The 20,715-nt window shown below is 36.5% G+C and overlaps 1 protein-coding gene across 1 annotated transcript in view; it reads right to left on the bottom strand.

Moving 5' to 3' along the window:
• Positions 1–20,715, bottom strand: part of kto (mediator complex subunit kohtalo) — a 693,083-nt gene that overhangs the window by 36,700 nt on the left and 635,668 nt on the right. Inside the window, exon 39 of the mRNA XM_090412482.1 lies at positions 9,658–9,736. Within this exon, the coding sequence (XP_090268608.1) occupies positions 9,658–9,736 (79 nt within the window). The remainder of the gene's footprint in view (positions 1–9,657; positions 9,737–20,715) is intronic.

Raw genomic sequence — 20,715 nt, 5'->3', positions numbered from 1 at the left:
GGGGAACGAGTATAGTGTGGAAATAGTTTTTTCACCGTATCTTCGGGCCATGTAGTAATTGACTTAAGTAGATTCTCTGTTTTCTTTTTGATTCTATTAGTTGGGTTATAGTTAACTAATTTGTATATGTTATTGTCCGAGACCAGCAGATTAATTTTTTCCACATAAGTGGTTCGGTTTAAGATAAGGATGGCACTTCCTTTATTTGCTCTGGTTATTAAGATGTTTGGATTTGACTTTAGTGATTTTATCGCTGTTATTTCGTGTTGAGTTAGGTTGCTTGTTATTGTTTTATTATGATTTAAAATGCTGGCGATTTCTAAACGTATATTTTTTCTGCTATGTTGTTTGGGATGAATCTTAGGCCTCTTTCAATATTACAAATAAATTCAAGTTTGTTTATTGATTTGGGTGCTATGGCATAATTTAAACCTTTGTTAAGTATCTAGATTTCGTCTTTGTTTAAAGCGTGGTTGGATAGGTTAACTATATTACTGTTACCTGTCGGTGATTGGTGGCTCCTGTTCTTTCTTGCTTCTGGTTGGTTGTTATTGTTCATTGTGGAGAAATTTGAATATGATGGCTGGTTCTTTCGATCTTTTAGTCTTTGGAATTTGGAAATTAGATTTTCTTTCTTCGTTTGGAGGATGTGGTTTGCCATGTTGTCAGTAATCTTTTCCAGGATCATCCAGATATCTGCGTTTACATAGCTTGAAAGTTCCGTCTTTTTCCCTTTTGTAGCTGGTTTTGTGAAGCGGCTAAGTTCTTTCTGGAAGCTTGGATTTGTTCAATAAGAAGTGCTTTCTCCTGCGAAAGAATATATGTTTCGCTTTTGCTGAGGTGAATTTTCTTTTTAAAAGAAAGGATTATGATAATTCATGGAGATTCGACCCACAAGCGATGCAATCAGTGGCGCACCCAGGGAGGGGCCCTGCCCCCCAAAAAAAGAAAAAGGAAAAAAAAAAAAAACACTAGAAAATTTTCAAAAAATCTTATCATAATTAAAATTCATTTTTTTAAAATTTATGCTGTGTCTTATGTTTCTATGCTACTTATGAATTAGTGGTCACATAAAGTGGGAATATCCTATAGCTCACAGGAATCGCGGCCGCTGTGAACGAAGTAGTGCTCTTGCAGACGGAGTGCTACTTCGTTTGCCCGAGTTGGGTCAGAGGAGATCATGGGTATCATGTATTGGTAATCACTACAGATGCTCAGTCATAGGTCGTATGCAATGTAGAGTGCATTCTCAAATCGTCTGCTCACCCCCCCCCCCCCCAAAATTAAATCTTGAGTGCTCAGCCCCCTCCAAGATTAAATCCCGAGTGTGTTACTGGATGCAATCAATATGGTAAGCTGAAGAATAAGGTTTCTAATTTGATCAATCAACTGGCTTTTTTAAAACGATGTAGGGACAGCAATATCATTCCAAATTGCATCAGGCTAAAAAGAAAATTCACCTCAGCAAAAGTGCAATGTATATACTTCCGCATGGAGAAAGCACTTCTCATTGAACAAATCCAAGCTTCCAGAAAGAACTTAGCTGCTACACAAAACCAGCTACAAAAGGGAAAAACAGTACTTTCAAGCTACGTAAACGCAGATATCTGGATGATGCTGGAAAAGATTACTGACAACACGGTGAACCACATCCTCCAAACGAAGAAAGAAAATCTAATTTCCAAATTCCAAAGACTAAAAGATAGAAAGAACCAGCCGCCATATTCAAATTTCTCCACAATGAACAATAACAACCAACCAGAAGCAAGAAACAAAGGAGCCACCAATTACCGACAGGTGACAATAATACACTTAGCCTATCCAACCACGTTTTAAACAAAGACAAAATCTCGATACTTAACAAAGGTTTAAATTATGCCATATCCAAATCGATAAACAAACTTGAATTTATATGTAATACTGAAAGAGGCCTAAGATTCATCCCAAACAACATAGCAGAAAAAATATACGTTTAGAAACCGCCAGCATTTTAAATCATAACAAAACAATAACAAGCAACCTAACTCAACATGAAATAACAGCGATAAAATCACTAAAGTCAAATCCAAACATCTTAATAACCAGAGCAAATAAAGGAAGTGCCATCCTTATCTTAAACCGAACCACTTACGTGGAAAAAATTAATCTGCTGGTCTCGGACAATAACACATACAAATCAGTTAACTATAACCCAACTAATAGAATCAAAAAGAACACAGAGAATCTACTTAAGTCAATTACCACATAGCCCGAAGATACAGTCAAAAAACTATTTCCACACTATGCTCGTTCCCCCGAGAATTTACAGGCTACCGAAAATTCACAAAGAAAACACACAATTAAGGCCTATAGTCGAAGGGATTGATAGCCCGACATATCACTTAGCCAAAAAATTAGCGGCAACCGTCAAGGAGTTGGTAGGTCATTCCCCTGCCTATATCAAAAACACATAACACTTCATAAACATCATAAAGACATTACATTAGAAAAAGATGATCCATTAGTCAGTTTTGACGTCTCTGTCCTCTTTACGAATGTATCAATCAACGATACAATTCTTCTTTTATAGAACAAATTTCCTGCAGATATCACGGCGCTCTTTGCGCATGTATTACATTCTGGTTATTTTGTATGACAAAATGCTTTCTACCTACAAAAAGAAGGCACAGCCATGGGTTCACCATTATCTCCCCCCCCCCCCCAATTGCTAACTTTTATATGGAACATTCTGAACAACTTGCTCTAGGTTCCTTGCCTTTAAAACCCAAAGTTTGGCTGAGATACATTGACAATGTTTCTGCGATTTGGTCTCATGACCGCCAGACTGTAGACACTTTCCTTAGCCCACCTAAACAAGCAACACAAACATATACAGTTCATAATTGAGATTGAAAAACATAACACACTACCATTTCTAGATACACTTGTCACACGTCCTCCTTCAGTCAATCTTTCCTTCTCTGTTTACCGGAAACTGACACATACTGGCCAATATATATACACATAAACTCCTACCACCACCCAACACAAAAACTAGGTGTCATCAATACCCTAAAAAACAGGGCTCTGAAGATCTGCTCCAGTGAATAGGCACTGAAATTGAATTTAAAGTGATCAGTAATACTTTTCAAAAAAATTTATACAGCCAAAACACTATTAACAAAATTCTCTATAAGACCTCAATAAAAAACAATGCCAAACCAGACTACAGTAAAACTATAACCACCTACATTAAAGGGACATCAGACAAAATAAACAGAGTACTACAAAAATACAACCTCAAAGCCCCTTTAAACCTCCTGCAAAATTAAAACGCGTACTTAAATCATCCAAAGACCCACTCCATCTGCTGGCCCACCCTGGAGTATACCGTATTTACTGCACCTGCAACATACCATACATAGGAGAAATAGGACGCACAATTCCGATCAGACAAAAAGAACATAAACGAAACATGAAATATAATAATTATGGTGAAGCTGGCCTTTCTGATCATGCTCTGAACACCTTACATAGAATTGATTGGAAAAGCACCAGTTGTCTACATTGCACCAAAACATGGTATGAACGCAAATTTAAGGAAGCTTGCGAGATCATTATCAACCACCCCAATCTAAACAATAATGATGGTCTAAAAATCCCATACATATGGAAGGAATATATTCGTCCCACTAATCCTTCCTCTCTAAGAACAACTATGAAGAGGACTAGAAAATCCAGGATCCGAAATCTAAAATAACAACTTTAATACTGAAAAATAGGACATCACTGTTAAGAAAAAAAAATCTATAACAAAAAAAAATTAATAAATAATATATTTTTTTTTAAAAATCAAAAATAACAATTGTAATAATAGAAATAAGACATCACTGTTACTGGAAGGAAAACCATCTGTAAGCAAGAATGTTTATTCATGTAATCAAAAATTAAATTAGCTTGATGTATTTTTTTTTTTTCCCATTAGAGGTAATGCTAGTGAGTAGCATGTGATCAAATCATTGTTTCTCTAGCTTACGGTTTGAAATGTAACGCAGCTTGTCTTGTATATTTATGTATGCTCCGGATGATGGTCTTGATATGAAGATCGAAATGTCAGGATAATAAAAATAAAAAGAGTTATTTTAACATGGTTGTAGAATCCATAATTTCAAATATGAAAAGTTAAGTACAGATCCTTGTCATATTCCCACCATTTCTCAGCTGTTTGTCTTAAAGTGAAAATCTGATCTCAACAGCCTCTATTTGGTCTGAACCCAGCTTGTTCTTCTCCAAGTTTCTCTTTCATAATCTTTCTCAAGTTTCTCTCTCCACAATAATGGGACTCCACTGCAGGAAACTGATGATGCAAGGGATTTGAGGGTGAAGGTGGACACAGAGTAGAAGTTCAGGGGATATATTACAAAACTGGAAAAACAGCACAAAGGATTATATGGATGCTGAAAAAGACACTGACAAATTAGTTATTTTTTTAATAATGTTTGATATTGATATACATCTGGACTAATGTGCTCATATTTATATTTGGTAACCTAGGAAGCCTACATCCAGAATGTCTGTCAAGAGCTAGAAAACTGTCAAAATTTGCACAAAACAAGAGAAACTTACAAAATTATGAAGTCCCTGAGCACAGCAAAAAGAAAACCCAGAGTATTGAGAATCAAGAAAAAAGATGGAACCTCATTTGAAAACAAGAAAAACCGAAGAACTTGATGAATGGAAGGCACACTTCCTAACTCTTCTAAACATGCCAACCCCAAACATTGATTTCATCTCGAAAACCACAGTACTGGAAACTCTTAGCATCAACTGCAATGATTTCACCATGCAGGAGTTCACAATGGCCCTTGAACAACACAAAGCAGGAAAATCACCAGGAGCAGATGGCATCACAGTTGAGGCTTTAAAGCACTGCTCTACAGATATCAAAGAATAACTTTTACACATATATAACTTTGCACTTTCCTCTGGGAAAGCTCCTGAACAGTGGAAAGAGGGTCTAATAATACCAATTCCAAAAAAGGGTAACCTGAACAAACCTGAAAACCACAGAGGAATCACACTCCTCTCTACTCCACTAAAAATCTACCATAGAATGATATTAAATAGAATTGAACCACACATAACTCCATTACTTCGTACAAACTAGGCTGGATTCCTCAAAAAATGTGGTACTCTAGAACACATTCACTGCATAAGAAGACTAATAGAAGGTTCAAAGGACAAGAATCTACCATTGCTTTTGAACTTTATTGATTTTACTAAAGCATTTGATTCTGTTGACAGGGAATGACTATGGGAAACGCTCAAACTTTATGGCAATCCACCTAAACTTATCAAGGCACACTACCAGGGATATCAAGCCACAGTACTAGTTAACTGAGACAAAACAGACAGTTTTCCCATCACCACAGGAGTCCTACAGGAAGATACTCTGGCCCCATATCTCTTCATCATAGTGATTGACTATATTTTTAAATTAATGCAAGTTAATTATTAATTAAAAATCAAAGACCCATATATAGAGATGCACCTTGAAGACCTGACCTTTGCAGATGATATAGTCCTCATTGACTCCAACATTACAGATGCCCAAAACCACTTCAACAGCCTTAGGAGAACCGCAGAAATATTTGGACTAAAAATAAATTCCCAAAAAACATCAGATAGATGGCACATCTATATAAATCAAATTGATCACCTCGAAGAAGTAGAGGACTTTGTATACCTTGGATCACACATCTCAGACTCCATAACAGACATTAAAACAAGAAAACAGAAAGCACTGCAGTTCCACATAAGTCTTAATAAAGTATGGAAGTCGAGCCTCATCTCAAAGGAGACGAAGATTCATCTTTACAAGTGCACCAGCTAGTCTATCTTTCTGTACAGCTCCTAGATCTGGAACATCTCAACAAAAGCAGCAACCAATATTATAAATAGCTTTGGAACTACTTGTCTAAGAAATATCCTGGATTACTCCTGAGAAGACCACATACCCAACTCTACTATATTAGATGAAACCAGAGGCGTAACTAGAGGGAGGGGGCGGTCTGCCCCAGGTGGCACTTTGAACCATTTCGAACTTTTGTAGTTAATTCTAAAATACAGTCTTGAGAAATCATTTCCAAATATTGTAATACTACCACGAATTTTCCTCACAATTGCTGTAAGTGTTGCTAGTGATGAAAGGAGTTTTTCTAAATAAAATTGATTTAGAATTACCTACATTACTATGAAATAGACTTCAGCAATGTCATCGACGATTTTGCTAACAGAAAAGCAAGAAAAATAACATTTTAGAATGTTGGAATTAAAGTTTTACTACAAAAATAAACATAGTGTTTTTTATTTCCCTATACATCATTTTGACTTTTTGTAGTATTTTTGATGTGCATTGAGAGGGTGGCAAAAGCTCTAGCTACACCACTGGATGAAACCCAGCGAGATCCTCTAGTCAGCACTGTTCAAAGAAACCAAATAAAATAGCTTGACCACCAACTCAAACATCCACCCTTTGTACTCTTTGATGCTCTGGTCCTCTACGCCCCTACAGATGAAAAAAGAAAAAGAGGCAGACCCCAAACTCCATATTGGAAATACATCAGCAATATTCTCCCTGTTTCCCCCCAACTTTCTGCATCAGAGATCTGTCAATCAGCTTATGACAGAGAAGCTTGGTTTTCCTTCACATCATAACAACCTCCAAGTCCTATCTTAGTGTACACAGACTACTTATTTGTTTTGAGTGGTTCCCCTATTTATAATTGTAAAATTATAAAAAATGATGTGATGAACCCAAGAAAGAGTATGCAAGTAAATTTTTAACAATTGGCTTTCTAAAAAAATTATTGATTTTTCCTTTATAAGAATTAAAATCCCATGAAAATATAAATGAATTCCATTATCAGCAAACATCTGATTAATTTTACCTGGATCACTTTTCTTAGGGCAATGACCTAATTCAGTTCATGACAATTCTAGAAAAGTAAAAATCTTTAACAGATGTCAAGTAAGGAAATATTATTATATCAAGAAGTGGCTCAGGTAAAATTAAGTGAATGTTCATCATGAAGGTTATTTTATTGATCATAAATTAGTAAATAATAATATTTTTTGGTTTACTGATCAAGTGTTGATCAATTTTATTAACTGAACCAACTAGTTTCGCCACACTTATCTGTTGGCATCTTCAGGGCTTACATAGAGGTTTAAACAAATCTCACAATTATGTGTAACTGCAAACTGACAAGAATAACTGTAAAAAACTGACTAGAATAATTACAAATAAAATAGTATCGAACGTGAGTGAAACACGTATCGCAAGCTGTTGCTGAGGAACTTTCTTTAGTTTGTATTAAAGTTCATTTCTTCCGTTTCTAAGGTTCTGATTAGGGTTTTCCATATCTCTGGGAGTATTAGGCTTTGATTTCTGTTAAGGTTGACAGTAGAATGGGCGACTGTGGCTGCCTCTTTGAAAATTCTTGAATGGCAATCTTCCTCTATGTAAGGAGAACAGCTTTTGTCCCACTCAACACTTGATCAACATATTGATCGGTAAACCAAAAAATATTATTATTTACTAAGTGAATGTTTCTTCATAAATAATATTCCTGTAAAATTGCTAGAGGAGACAATCCCTCTACTCACTGCAATGTAATGAAGTAAGCAGAAGAAAAGAAGCACAAAGGGCCAAAATAACTGCCCCCCCCCCCCTGCTGGATTTTCCATGTCACCATATACAAGCTCATTACCCATATTTTGCTAGCCCTTGTGGATTGAAGTGCATACTGCTCTACAGTTTATAGCCATTGTCAGTTTAACAACCAACTTGCAAGGCCGGCCCCAGCACATCACCACTGCACCTAGAAAGTGGGGGGGGGGGAGAAGAAAAAAAAAGAATGAATAAGAAAGTATGAATAAAATCCAGAATGAGATGGAGAAAATTGAAGTTTTTGGGGTTGGTTAACAGACAGAAAGATAAACATATATTTATTAAGAAGAATTTATAGGATTGACAAAATGAACAAAATTTTCAATACACGAGAGGAAGGGTGAGAATGAGGGATGGCTTTTGGAAGTTGAGTAAGAGTGTGGGTAGAAAAATGTACAGATGAGATTATTATAATTCATATCTGACCTCCATGGAGTAAAAGGATTCATCTCAGGAGGTCTATATGCTCTCTCTCATGCCAAAAGATCATCGAGCTGTGCCTTGAACCCATTCACAGTTTCAGTACTCACCACACTTTCAGGCAATGCATTCTACTCACCAATCACTCTCCAGGGAAGTGAAAAGAACCTGCTTCTCACTCCTCTGCTCACACTCTCCTTATACAGCTTCAATAGATGGCCTCATCTACTCTATGAAATATCTTCTTTATATGAAATATCCACTAATCTGGTAACAACCATTACCATTAATCTGGTAACAACCCCTCAACAGCTTATATACCTTAATCATGTCTCCACTTCACCTTCTATTCACAAGGCTCCCTAAGTTGCATTTCCTCAATCTCTCCTCATATCTGATATTCCATAGACCTGACACTAATTCAGTAAACCTCCTTTGTACCCTCTCCAATACATCCTTATCCCCCTAAAAACCAGGTGAAGAAATCTGTTCACAGTAGTCCATATGTGGCTGATCAAAGCCTTATGCAAGTGATCTATAACCTCTTTACTTCTACATGTCAATGTCCTCCTCATTACATTTGGAATGTTCTTGCAACTTTAGCAATGTGACCCCCCTAAACTTAAAGTCTCTATCCACCATCACTCCCAGATTTCTCATCTCCTCCACCACCATCAAAATTTTCCCATTAATTGTATACTGTGCATCCCAACCTTGCTTACCAAATTTTAAGACCTTGCACTTTGCAACATTAAACTGACAGATCCAATCTTTTGTCCACTTACATAGTCTATTCAGATCCTCCCTTGTGAAGTTGAACAATTTTCTCCACCTTCTTTTCTTCTGGAACTTACCCTGTTGCAAGACTCATTTTAATAGTTGTGCCATTAATTCCATGGCACATTCCCTCAAGATATACGTGCTGATATATTTCGAATCCTATTGCCTTATTAACATTAAGCTTACTTATCCTCATATATTTCCTGTTCATTCATCAGCCCCTCCTCCACCATAGATTTTTTTTTTTTTGTTTAGAGTGATGAATAAAGAAAGAGGTTACCAGAGGTAGTTATAAGTGCACTGTCAATGGATAAATTTAAAGTATGGCAATACCTAGATGGTAATAATAATCTGAAACTTCATTATTCTTTTTCTTGCAAAAAAAAAAAAAAAAATTTATACGAAGTGGCTTATTTACTCACTTATTACTGATGAACCAGACACTTCTTTTAATTTCTGATCCATTCATATCAAGAACTATGTTCTTGCAAATTTAGCAAGAACAAAACCATCACCATCATATGTTTACAATATTCTCAGCTGGTTTATCACAGGTTTACTCATATTTCAATTAAAGTATAAATTCCAGAAAAAATGTAGTAACTTGAATAATAAATAAATTAGGAACCATTTAAGCTAATTTATTACAATAATAATTTCTTTCATTATACTTTAAATTTGTTTAAGTTATTGTAATACACAGCAGTTTAAATAACTGTTTCCGTAATCAAAAACAATTTTATTACCTTGTGGAGGAAGATGATGAAGTGGAGCTGTCTGACTAGAGGATGGCAAAGAGTGAGGATACATTCCGCTAGGACCACCCTGAAAACAGGTAGAGTCACTGATGTAAACAACAATTCATTGTAATAAATTTTAGAAGTGACATTATACTGAAAATCGATAACTTTAAAAATGTGTTAATGAATGAAACATTCATTGTGGCAATTAGACTTCATTCTTTTTGACATAAATATGTCAAACTATGAGAGCATAGCCTGGAAAGGAAAGATGAGGAGAGAAGGAAATGGAATTTTTGTAGTCACTGGAAGATAATTATCCCAAACAGCATGTGATGGTATCATATATATATTGTTTTAGGTTCAGATCCAAAACAGCATTTGCTTCTCTAGAAATGGAATTTGAGAATACTGTATCAGGTGTGAGTCTGGGGGATTTGTCTATAAAACAAGGTAATCACTTTGTCTAAGGTGATTAAGGAGAATGACCATGCAAGTCTTGATTTGGGAAGTAGCTAAACATGTGGAATTTTTAAGAAGAGTTATATGGGGTGCTTAAGGGTCAAAGCTGTATAACTGAGAGGAGACCTCCACATAGCCTTTAAAGGAATGCAGAGAACCAACCAGGGCTTCTGACCTAATGTCCAATCCTCACCTTCTCGTGGTGCACCCTGTTGGGTATCTACTTGGATACTGAACGAACGAGGATGGGCTGGCAATTTGGGATTTAGCCGACCAAATTGTATTCTTATTGGTTAAACCAAAATTAAAAATGATGGTACGACATGACAAAATTTCATGCCGGCTGGGGCGTCGCCCGGTTAAACAAGGCCCCCATTGTTTTCGCCAGGGAACCAGGGCGAACAGCGAAAAGTCAGCTACTGGAACAAATCTGAAAACAAACCCCAACTCAACATCACCAGAGTTAAAGATCGGTACTATCAACGTAAGAAGCCTGAATAGCAAAGAAATGGAGCTAGCTGAGGAATTAGATAAGTACCAGATCGACATAATCGGGGTGACTGAAATAAAAAAGATCAAAACTGGTGAGATCTTTCTGAGCAATAAATACAAAATGTTATATTCGGCAATGACAATCAAGAAAAAGAAGGGGTAGCCATAGTATTCAACACAAAATACGAGGCTAATCTTCTTGAATGGCAGTCCGTCTCAAGTAGAGTAATGTGGGCAAATATGAGAATGGGGAACTGGACAATGAGACTTATTTGTGCCTATGGTCCCACAAAAGGTTCTACTAAGGTAGAATGGAGGAATTTTTTGAGGCTTTAGAAAAAGCCACTGACACAATGAAAAATGAAAAGTTGGTCCTTGTTGGGGATCTAAATAGCAGAGTAGGAAATGATTGTGAGACATACAAAAATATTTTGGGAAAATTTGGAGAAAAGAGCAAAGCTAATAATAATGGCAAATATCTGTTGGATTTCTGCTCAGGAAATGGACTAGTTATTACTAACACCATGTTCCAACATAAAAATGTGCACAAATTCACATGGAGAGAAGAGGCTAGGAATAAGAAAAGTCTCAATGACTATGTTATTGTTGATAGTGATGTTTTCTCCCTGGTGCAGATTGTGCAGATTGTGAGACATACAAAAATATTTTGGGAAAATTTGGAGAAAAGAGCAAAGCTAATAATAATGGCAAATATCTGTTGGATTTCTGCTCAGGAAATGGACTGGTTATTACTAACACCATGTTCCAACATAAAAATGTGCACAAATTCACATGGAGAGAAGAGGCTAGGAATAAGAAAAGTCTCAATGACTATGTTATTGTTGATAGTGATGTTTTCTCCCTGGTGCAGGACACCAGAGTGTACAGAGAATTTGAAATTGGAAGTGATCACTATCTAGTCTTGAGCAAGATAAAATTGAATTTCATATTGAAAAGAATAACATGTAAGAAAGTTTTAAATCGAATAAAAGTTGAGCAGCTCTCAGATGTGAACTGTAGACTTAAATACACAAAGGTTATTGAAGAAAAAATGAAAGAGTTTGAGAACAGGAATCAAACCTTGGAGATTCAGTGGCAAACTTTGAAGAAAACATCGACTGATTCTGTCAGAGAGGCATGTGGTGAGGTTATCTGTAAGGATAAAAAAATCAGAACTCCCTGGTGGACACAGGAAGTTAAAGAGGCAGTGAAGGAAAAGAAGAAAGCATATCAAAAGTTCCTGTCAAATAAGTCAGCTTGTGCTCTTAGAGAATATAGAGACAAATGCAAGAATGCTAAACACTGTGTAAAACTAGCTAAACAAAAGTCATGGGAGGACTTTGGCAAGAATATAGAAAATAAATATCAAGAAGGTGGTAAAATATTCTGGAGGTTGTTGAAGAAGCTTAGGAAAGGAGGAAAGTGTGCTGCAAAAGGAGTTAGAGATGATAAAGGTGACATGAAAAAGGGAGAAAAAGATATCCTTGAAGTATGGAGTAATTACTTTGAAAAACTTCTAAATGAAACAAGCAGTGATGACAGCACAGTGCTAAAGAACACTGACCAGGCATGCAGTCAGGAATACATATCCATACTTGAAGTAGAAAAAGCCATCAAAGGCTTGAAATGTGGAAAGGCAGCAGGAGTAGATGATATTCGACCAGAAATGCTGAAGTATGGTGGTATAAGAGTCTTACAGTGGCTCCACTGCATAGTTCAGAAGGCCTGGACAGAGAGACGAATTCCTGATGATTGGAGTAGAGCTCTCATAGTACCCATATATAAAAAGGGAAATAAAACTGCATGTGAGAATTACAGAGGTATTTCCCTACTGAATGTTCCTGGCAAGATCTATGCAAGTATACTTGAGAAACGGTTGAGAAGAATTGTGGAAGAAAAGCTTGGTGAAGAACAAGCTGGATTCAAGCCAAATAGAGGCTGTCAGGATCAGATCTTCACTTTACGACAAATAGTCGAGAAAGCATGGGAATATAACAAAGATCTGTATTTAAGTTTTGTCGATTTGGAAAAGGCATATGACAAGGTGCCAAGAGAGAAGCTATTCAATATGCTGCAGTTATATGGTGTCAATGGGGCATTATATCAAGCAATACTTAGTCTTTATTTGAGTTGTATGTCAGCATTGAATAGAATTGAAGGAAGTACAGGAAGATGGTTTAATGTTAAATCTGGTGTGAGACAAGGATGTACATTATCCCCTCTGTTATTCATTATCTATATGGATCACATTATGAAGGAAAGTGGTAATAAACATGATATCAAAATTGGAGATGTTAATGTCAGCTCTTTGCTTTATGCGGATGATGTTATACTTCTAAATAAATCCGCTACAAGTCTGCAAGATTCTCTGACTAAATTGAATAGCTGTTGTAATAGATATGGTATGAAGGTCAGCAATAAAAAGACAAAGACAATGAAAATAGGCAGAATCATTGAAAATGTCAACTGTGTGTTGTGAATGGAGAACCTGTGGAATAAGTAAAACATTTCAGCTATTTAGGCACGATTTTTACAGAAGATGGTAAATTAAATATAGAAATAGACAACAGAATCAGCAAAGCTGGTATGGTGGGAAGTCAATTGAATAAATTCATATGGAATAAGAGAGAAATTAGTCAGAACACTAAATTAGCTGTATACAAGACAGTGTTCAAACCAGTTTTAACTTATGGATCTGAGAGCTGGGTCAGAAGTAAAACACTTGACCAAAGACTAGAGACCACAGATATGAGAGTCCTGAGAAAGATTATAGGCATGAACAGATGGCATCAATGGCAATATCATATTAAAAACGAGGATATTAGGAAAGAACTTGACATTGTCAGCATCCAGGAATGCGTTAGCAGAGCTAATCTCAGGTGGTATGGTCACTTTAACAGAATGGGCAAGGAAAGATTAGCAAAACAAGTGTTCTCTGCCAGGTTGGCAGTAAAATGACCCAGAGGAAGACCAAGATATAGGTGGATTGATACGGTACAACGTGCCTTAGACGATAGAAATATAAGATCTGATAATGTTGGAGTCGTGACAAGTAACAGACTGATTTGGAGGAAAATTGTAGATAGGAAATTAATAATGATGTAAATTTTTCATGTATTACTATCATATCCTGTACACCCCTTGAGGGTATATAGCAGGAATTTGATGATGATGTTATATGTGAAACTGTAAAAATGGTGATTACATGAACTCAGCAGGCAAATTGGCACTCACCTTAACTACAAGTGAAGGTGAGTACAGTACATGAGAAATAGTTAAACAGTATTAGAATGCATACTGGTTAAATGGATAAATCAGGTGGGTATCAAATGGAAGAACAGCATGAATAAACAGGATGTAAAAAAAAAAAATCTTATGAAGCACATATAAGGAGAAGGGTTCTAGTATGGTGAGGAAGGTGAAATCAGGTTATGAGAGGGGAATTAGCCCAGTAGGCAAAATGAAATCCCAAAGAGTTAAAGGAAGAATGATTATGGAAGGATAAGGAGATGACTGAGTAATACATGCATATTACTCACCTGAGTAATATGCATGTATTACTCAGGTGAAGATAATGCAGTCACTGATGTGATAGGAATCAATAAGATAATGGAGGTAGATGAACTTAGGTATTTAGGATACTAAGAAATCTCAAAGTGAATATAGCCATGGGATCGGATGAGATATCAGCCCACGTTTTATATGAAAATAAAAGAGAAATGGCAGTGTCTCTAACTAGGTTGCGAAGATGATTTAATATCTCATGAGTAGCAGTTAAGGTATTTGAAAAGTTGGTTAAGGCCAGAATTTAGAAATGGGTGGAAAGAAATACAGTACTCTGTTGGGCAGGGGTGGAGGACATGTCTTCATGAAGGAGAGATCTTGTCTTAGTAATTTACTCATCCTACAATTTTCAAGTGACTGTTCAATTGGATAAGGGAAATAACTAGACCATGATACTGCTGAACCTTGCAAAGGCATCTGTCAAGATGCTGCATGGAACAATATTGTGTAAATTAGAGTAAATGGGTATGGACATAAAACTAGTGAGCTGATGACATGGATAAGAGGGTGGCTGATGGACAGACATCAGAGAGTAGGTATCATGGAGCTGAATCAAAGAGAAGGCAAGTGATCAGTGGTGTGTCACAGAGTTCTGTACTTGGATTGCTGCTGCTGCTGTTCAATTTGTATATTAATGATACTGGGAATAATTTCAGGAAGAATATCCAGCTGTTTGCCAATGATGCTAAACAGACTAAATATTGGTAAAGGATAATGACTACCCATTCAATGTGGTAAATTATGTACCTCGGTTGAAAAAACTACAGACTGTACATTACGATGGAAGTGGATTAAAAGGTGGAACTGAAATGCAAGAAATTGACAAAACTAGTGATTTAGGAGTAATCAGAGAATTTGTCAATAACCAAGGTGGCTCCAATTAGGGAGTGCATTCATCTTGATGAATTTGCAACTACAAAGATGGTGATTACACAGACTCAGAAGTTCAAAGAACATAATGCAAAGTGAAGAAATATCTCAAAGGATCACTAAGGTGTTAAGAAACACTGAAAAGCAAGGATAATGAAGTTAGTAATCCCTCTTTGTAAGATTCTGATGTAATTGCATCTCAGCTACTGATTGCTGAGATACACAAATTGCACAGATGGTTACCTAGATCTTTTGAAGATGTTAAAGTGGTGGAAAGGATTCAGAGGTGCAATCAAAATGGTTACTGGTTTGTGGAGTGCTCCATATGAGGGTAGACTGAAGGCTTGTGGGTTACAAAGTCCAGCTGATAGGTGGAAAAGAGTGGATATGATAGAAACATATAAGTTACTTAAGAGATTTTAAAAGGGAAGATGGATGGACTATTAATCATATTCAATTCCCAAGTGTAACTATAGAATACCGTTCATATATCTCGGATAGAATCTGTGAAATTATTTTTCCTGAGGGCCCCTCCCCCCCTCAGCCTCTTTGTAAAACATTCAGAGATGTACAGTTAGTAATGAAATGCTTTCCTAGAAAGGCTCTGTTGCAGACAGTTTTACTCATTATGCACAATTATAAGCATTAAAGATCAGGGAGTGTAAATTACAACACGTTGCTCTTTACATGACATGATATGTAGATGTGATTGTCCACAGCCTCTGTTATCTGATTAAAAGGCATTAATGCAGGTTTATAAACCTCTTAAATATCAAAAAAATCTTCTTAATGACTTATCCATATATAGGTTGTGAGAGAGAGAGATATATAGATAACCATATTTTGTTGTCAAACAGGCAAAAAACTGTTGCATATAGTGTTTGAATTACAGTATCCCGTGGAAATAATTCCAGTAGTAGTAGAAGTAGTTCATTTCTAAAGAAACTGGTGCAACTAGGAATCTTTGTATAAGTTTTAGTAATCTATACAAAGCACAATGAGTTCTGAAAAACAATCACGTTAAAATACAGAATGCTTCATAAGAAGATATACAACTTTGAATGACAACAGAAGGTAAATAGCGACAGATGAACAATTTTTATTACCGTACAAATGTAGCATAACACTTGAAGTTTCAACACAGACAGTTAAAGTTCGATATGACTGCCTCCAGTAATTCTGCAGACATCCCATCTGTAATCAATTTCCTGCCACATGTGGCAGAGCATATCTGGCATAACTTCAGCAATGGTGGCACTAATTCAGGAACACAGCTCATCCAAATTGGCTGTGTTATGACATTGCTTTCTCTAAAAATCTTAATGCTTTCCTTAATGTAATTTCCTTCCCTATACTGTGATCTATCCCTTCCAGAATTTTCTAACCTTAAACTCTGAATTACCCTTTTTATAATTTATAATCCCTTGTGCCCTTAAGCTGTTTCGTCATAACTCTTCTCCTCGAGAAGCGCTCTTTTCGGGGAACACGAGCTCTATTCGGCTTCCGCGTAAGCATTCGCCTCAGGCATTACGCTAAACTGGGGGCCAGCACACGATCCTTGGACCTTTGTTTACACTGGATATACATTTCACATAGAAAACATTTTGGTCGTCGCTACAACTTACAAAACGGAACTGTCTGTTTAGACAAACAAAATTAATTTTTCCTTTGCACTTCACATTAAAGTTATTCATTTATGCTCCCTTTTTACAATTTGTTTCCTTACTCTAGTACAAGTATCTCTTAGTTGTTATTTTATTCTTGTTAAATCTTGAATGAAATAATTTTAATGAAAATTCCTCATTCAAGATCTAACAGCTGGTAGTGGTGGTACAAACACTTGATCTTTTTCAAAGTCTCACAAAAAAAAAAAAACATCTAATGGTGTAAGGTCAGGAGAACGTGGTGGCCATGCTACAGGTGCCCATCTACCAATCCACCTGACTGGAAAACAGATGTCGAGGTACGACCTTACATCTGTCAGGTAATGAGAAGGTGCTCCATCTTGCTGGAAATGTAAGCATCCATCATGGTCATTGTCTTCTAATTGTGGTATTGGTACCCTTATAGCATGTCCAGATACACACCACTAGTAACAGTAGAATCCAAATAAAAGAAGGGCCATACACTTTCTTCTTGATTGTGGTGCAAAAAATGTTAACCTTTAGGATGCCATGAACATGTTCTACAACAGCATGTAGATTTTTGCTTTCCAAATTCTGCAGCTGTGAGTATTACTTGCCCACTTACGTGAAAAGTGCACTCGTCACTGAAAAAAGATCTTGTCCAAAAAAGTGTCCATTTTGTTCTATCCTACTGATCATTTCTGTACAGAAATCCTGAAGTATCTTCTTGTCTTACTTCAAATGTTGTACGAGGGTAAATTTGTAGGGCGACACTCTCGTAAAACATGCCACAGAGTCTTGTGGAATTCCAGTTAGAATGAGACACCCATCTGGTTGACTTTCCAGGGCTTCCTTGGAAACTTTCCCAAACTTCTTTCACAACAGCATTGGCAGCACACGGCCTTCCCATTAACTCTGGATGATGCACAGAACATCCCATTTTCACAAAATTCTTGTGCTACATGTAGACTGTTCGGGTACTAGGAGGTTCTTTGCTGTATTGCGTGTGGAAATTCCGCTGAATTTGTGCTGCAGACTTTGTTTGAGAAAACAAAGTCTGCAGCACATGCTTGCTCTACACCATCAAAAGTTGCTATTATCAAATGGTATGACATATCATACCAGCTAGTGTGATTTTGAAATAAAGTAATGAGACAAAATTGATATGTTTCACTACATTATGACACTCACTCAGCTTTTGTATGCCCCAAGTTATTCTCTGTTCTTCTGCAAATTGTATACACCCTTTTGAAACGCCCTGTACACTTTATGGTAGAATTAGAATTAAACAGATTCCTACATTTCCTCAATACCATAGTTCCATCAATGAAAAGTATAAAGTATTTTTATACTTTAATAAAAAAAAAATATATATATATATTTTTTTTTAGAATTCATTTTTTTACTCGGTTGGAATATTATGAAAAAGATTTAAAGACTGGATACCGAGAGAAAAAAAGATGACATGGTATATTTGAAAAGATACTACTAGTTTACTAGTTTCGTTGAATAGATCAACATCTTCAGGTATCACAATCAAAAAAATATATAAAGAATTACAAAGACTTAAAATTGTAATAACAGAACAAGTACAAAAAAGACAGTAGCATGTTTGAAAACAAAAAGCAAGAATGAGTTCTAAACAAACGTATACTATGTGCTGTTGCGAGTGCGCCAATACTGAACAAGGGCAACGTGTGCATCAGAGAGATTGAAACTTAGGTTGTTATTGATATGAGAAGAATCTAGAGAAATATCTCTAGATTCGGCAATCTTTCTCTTGAGTTCATAGCACATATGGATGTTAAAAGTTTGAGTCCAGTTCACAATGTGTTGGTGGCCTTCGTCTGAGTTAACTGAAAAGAGAACATGGCTAGAGAGAGCGCTGGCTCTAGTCTTGTTATAGGAGATATCTCTACGGTGTTCTTCCAAATGTAGAAGGATGGATTTGAGTAGGCTTTCTAAAAATTGAGATTTTAATACTCTCAGCACATCTGGTAAGTTTCAGGTCTAAAAAGGGGAGGCAGTCATCGGATTCCAGTTCGAAGGTAAAAGAGATTTTTTTCATGACACTTGTTTAGGTGGTCTAAAAATAAATTGAGATTGTTTAAACCATCTTCCCAGATGAGGAAAATATCATCAATATAGCGATACCAGAATTTTGGTTTAAGGTGGAAGGAGTTAATAGCTTTTTCTTCAAAATCGTTGAGAAATATATCTGCGAGAATTGGAGAGAGCAGGCCGCCCATGGCCAGACCTCAGTTTTGTAAGTAGATCTTATTGTCATATTTGAAGTAGCCTGACTTTATGCAATGGGAGAGTAGAGCAAAGGGTTTTTTTGATAATTTGTTCTTGAGAAGATCGAGGACTTCTTGAGCAGGTACATTTATAAAGAGAGAAACAATATCGAAAACCATTAAATCTGTTTTTTTTAAGTTTGATATCCTTGATTTTAGAAACAAAATCTTCAGAGTTTTTAATATGTGAAGTGGAAATTCCAGAAAGATTTCTTAGAAAACTCACGAGATATTTGGAGAGGTTATAGGTAGGAGAGTGTATGCCCTCAACTATAGGTCTGAGTGGGCAGTTTGTTTTGTGAATCTTGGGGAGACCATACAGTCGAGGGATGAAGTGACCTAAGACAAAGACGAATGTCTTTCTCTTCGGTCACTGCCTCCCCTTTTTAGACCTGAAACTTACCAGATGTGCTGAGAGTATTAAAATCTCAATTTTTAGAAAGCCTACCTTCATGCTTCCTCCCATCACTATCCCCCACGAAAATTTGGTATTATTTCCACCGAGCAAAATCTTTACTTACAGAAGAAACAGAAATTGAAAATGAACTCCTTTTTCTTAAAAAAACTTTTATTAATAATGGTTTCTCTCCTAAGAAAATTGACAAATTTCTTTCCCCTACTCACTCAACTATTTCTGAAGATCTCTCTTCCCCCCAGAGCCTTCATCTCTTTGCCTACATTAGCTCTCTTTCACCAAAACTGGCAAAAATTCTCAAGAAGTTTAACTTCGGAACTTGCTTCACTACACTCCCCAAACTTCGTTCAATACTTAGTAAATCTAAAGAGAAACATCTTGCAACTCAGTTTCCAGGAGTGTACAAGCTTTTATGTGATTGTGGAAACCATACTATGGCCAGACTGCTAAATCCATCCTTCTACGTTTGGAAGAACACTGTAGAGGTATCTCCTATAACAGGACTAGAGCCAGCGCTCTCTCTAGCCCCATTCTCTTTTCAGTTAACTCAGACGAAGACCACCAACACATTGTGAACTGGACTCAAACTTCTAACGTCCATGTGTGCTATGATGAACTCGAGAGAAAGATTATCGAATCTAGAGAAATTTCTCTAGATTCTTCTCATATCAATTACAGCCTAAGTTTCAATCTCTCTGATACACACGTTGCCTCTGTTCAGTATTGGCACACTCGCGACAGCACATAGTATACATTTGTTTGGAACTCAAGCTCAGATTTTGTTTTCAAACACACTACTGTCTTTTTTTTTTACTCGTTTTGTTATTACAATTTTAAGTCTCTGTAATTCTTTATATATTTCTCTGATTGTGATACCTGAAGATGTTGATCTATTCAACGAAACTAGTAATCTTTCAAATATATCATGTCATCTTTTTTTTCTCTCGGTATCAGTCATTAAAGCTTTTTCATATATATATAAAAGGAAAACAGAGACCAACATCCTACATGATGACTTGTGTTCAAAAAACAGACAGGGCTACTATAGCAAAGTTGTAGAGACCATGTAAATAGTTCATTACAGCAGACAGTTTGATATAATGAATTTCTTTCAGCACAGCATCTCTATTTTTATTAGCTGTTGGGCGGAACTTTCCAGCAGCATGTTACGGTGAGTGAGTTTGTTAGAGTGGTGTTTGCAATAGTGAGAGTCGACCATATGAAATTTGACCAGAGAGCTTACGGGAATACATTTGCCGGCATTTACGAGTTGCCTTAGCTGGATCTTATAGGAGAAATGATCGCTATGCCCACGCATCCATATATTCGGTCCAGCTAG

The sequence above is a fragment of the Typopeltis vanoorti genome, chromosome 22 (assembly GCF_054136105.1).
Source record: "Typopeltis vanoorti isolate ZY-2024b chromosome 22, IOZ_Tvanoo_1.0, whole genome shotgun sequence".
NCBI classification, from domain to species: domain Eukaryota; kingdom Metazoa; phylum Arthropoda; class Arachnida; order Uropygi; family Thelyphonidae; genus Typopeltis; species Typopeltis vanoorti.
Note: the sequence above shows the minus strand (reverse complement) of the source record. Positions and strands in the feature narration are given on the sequence as shown.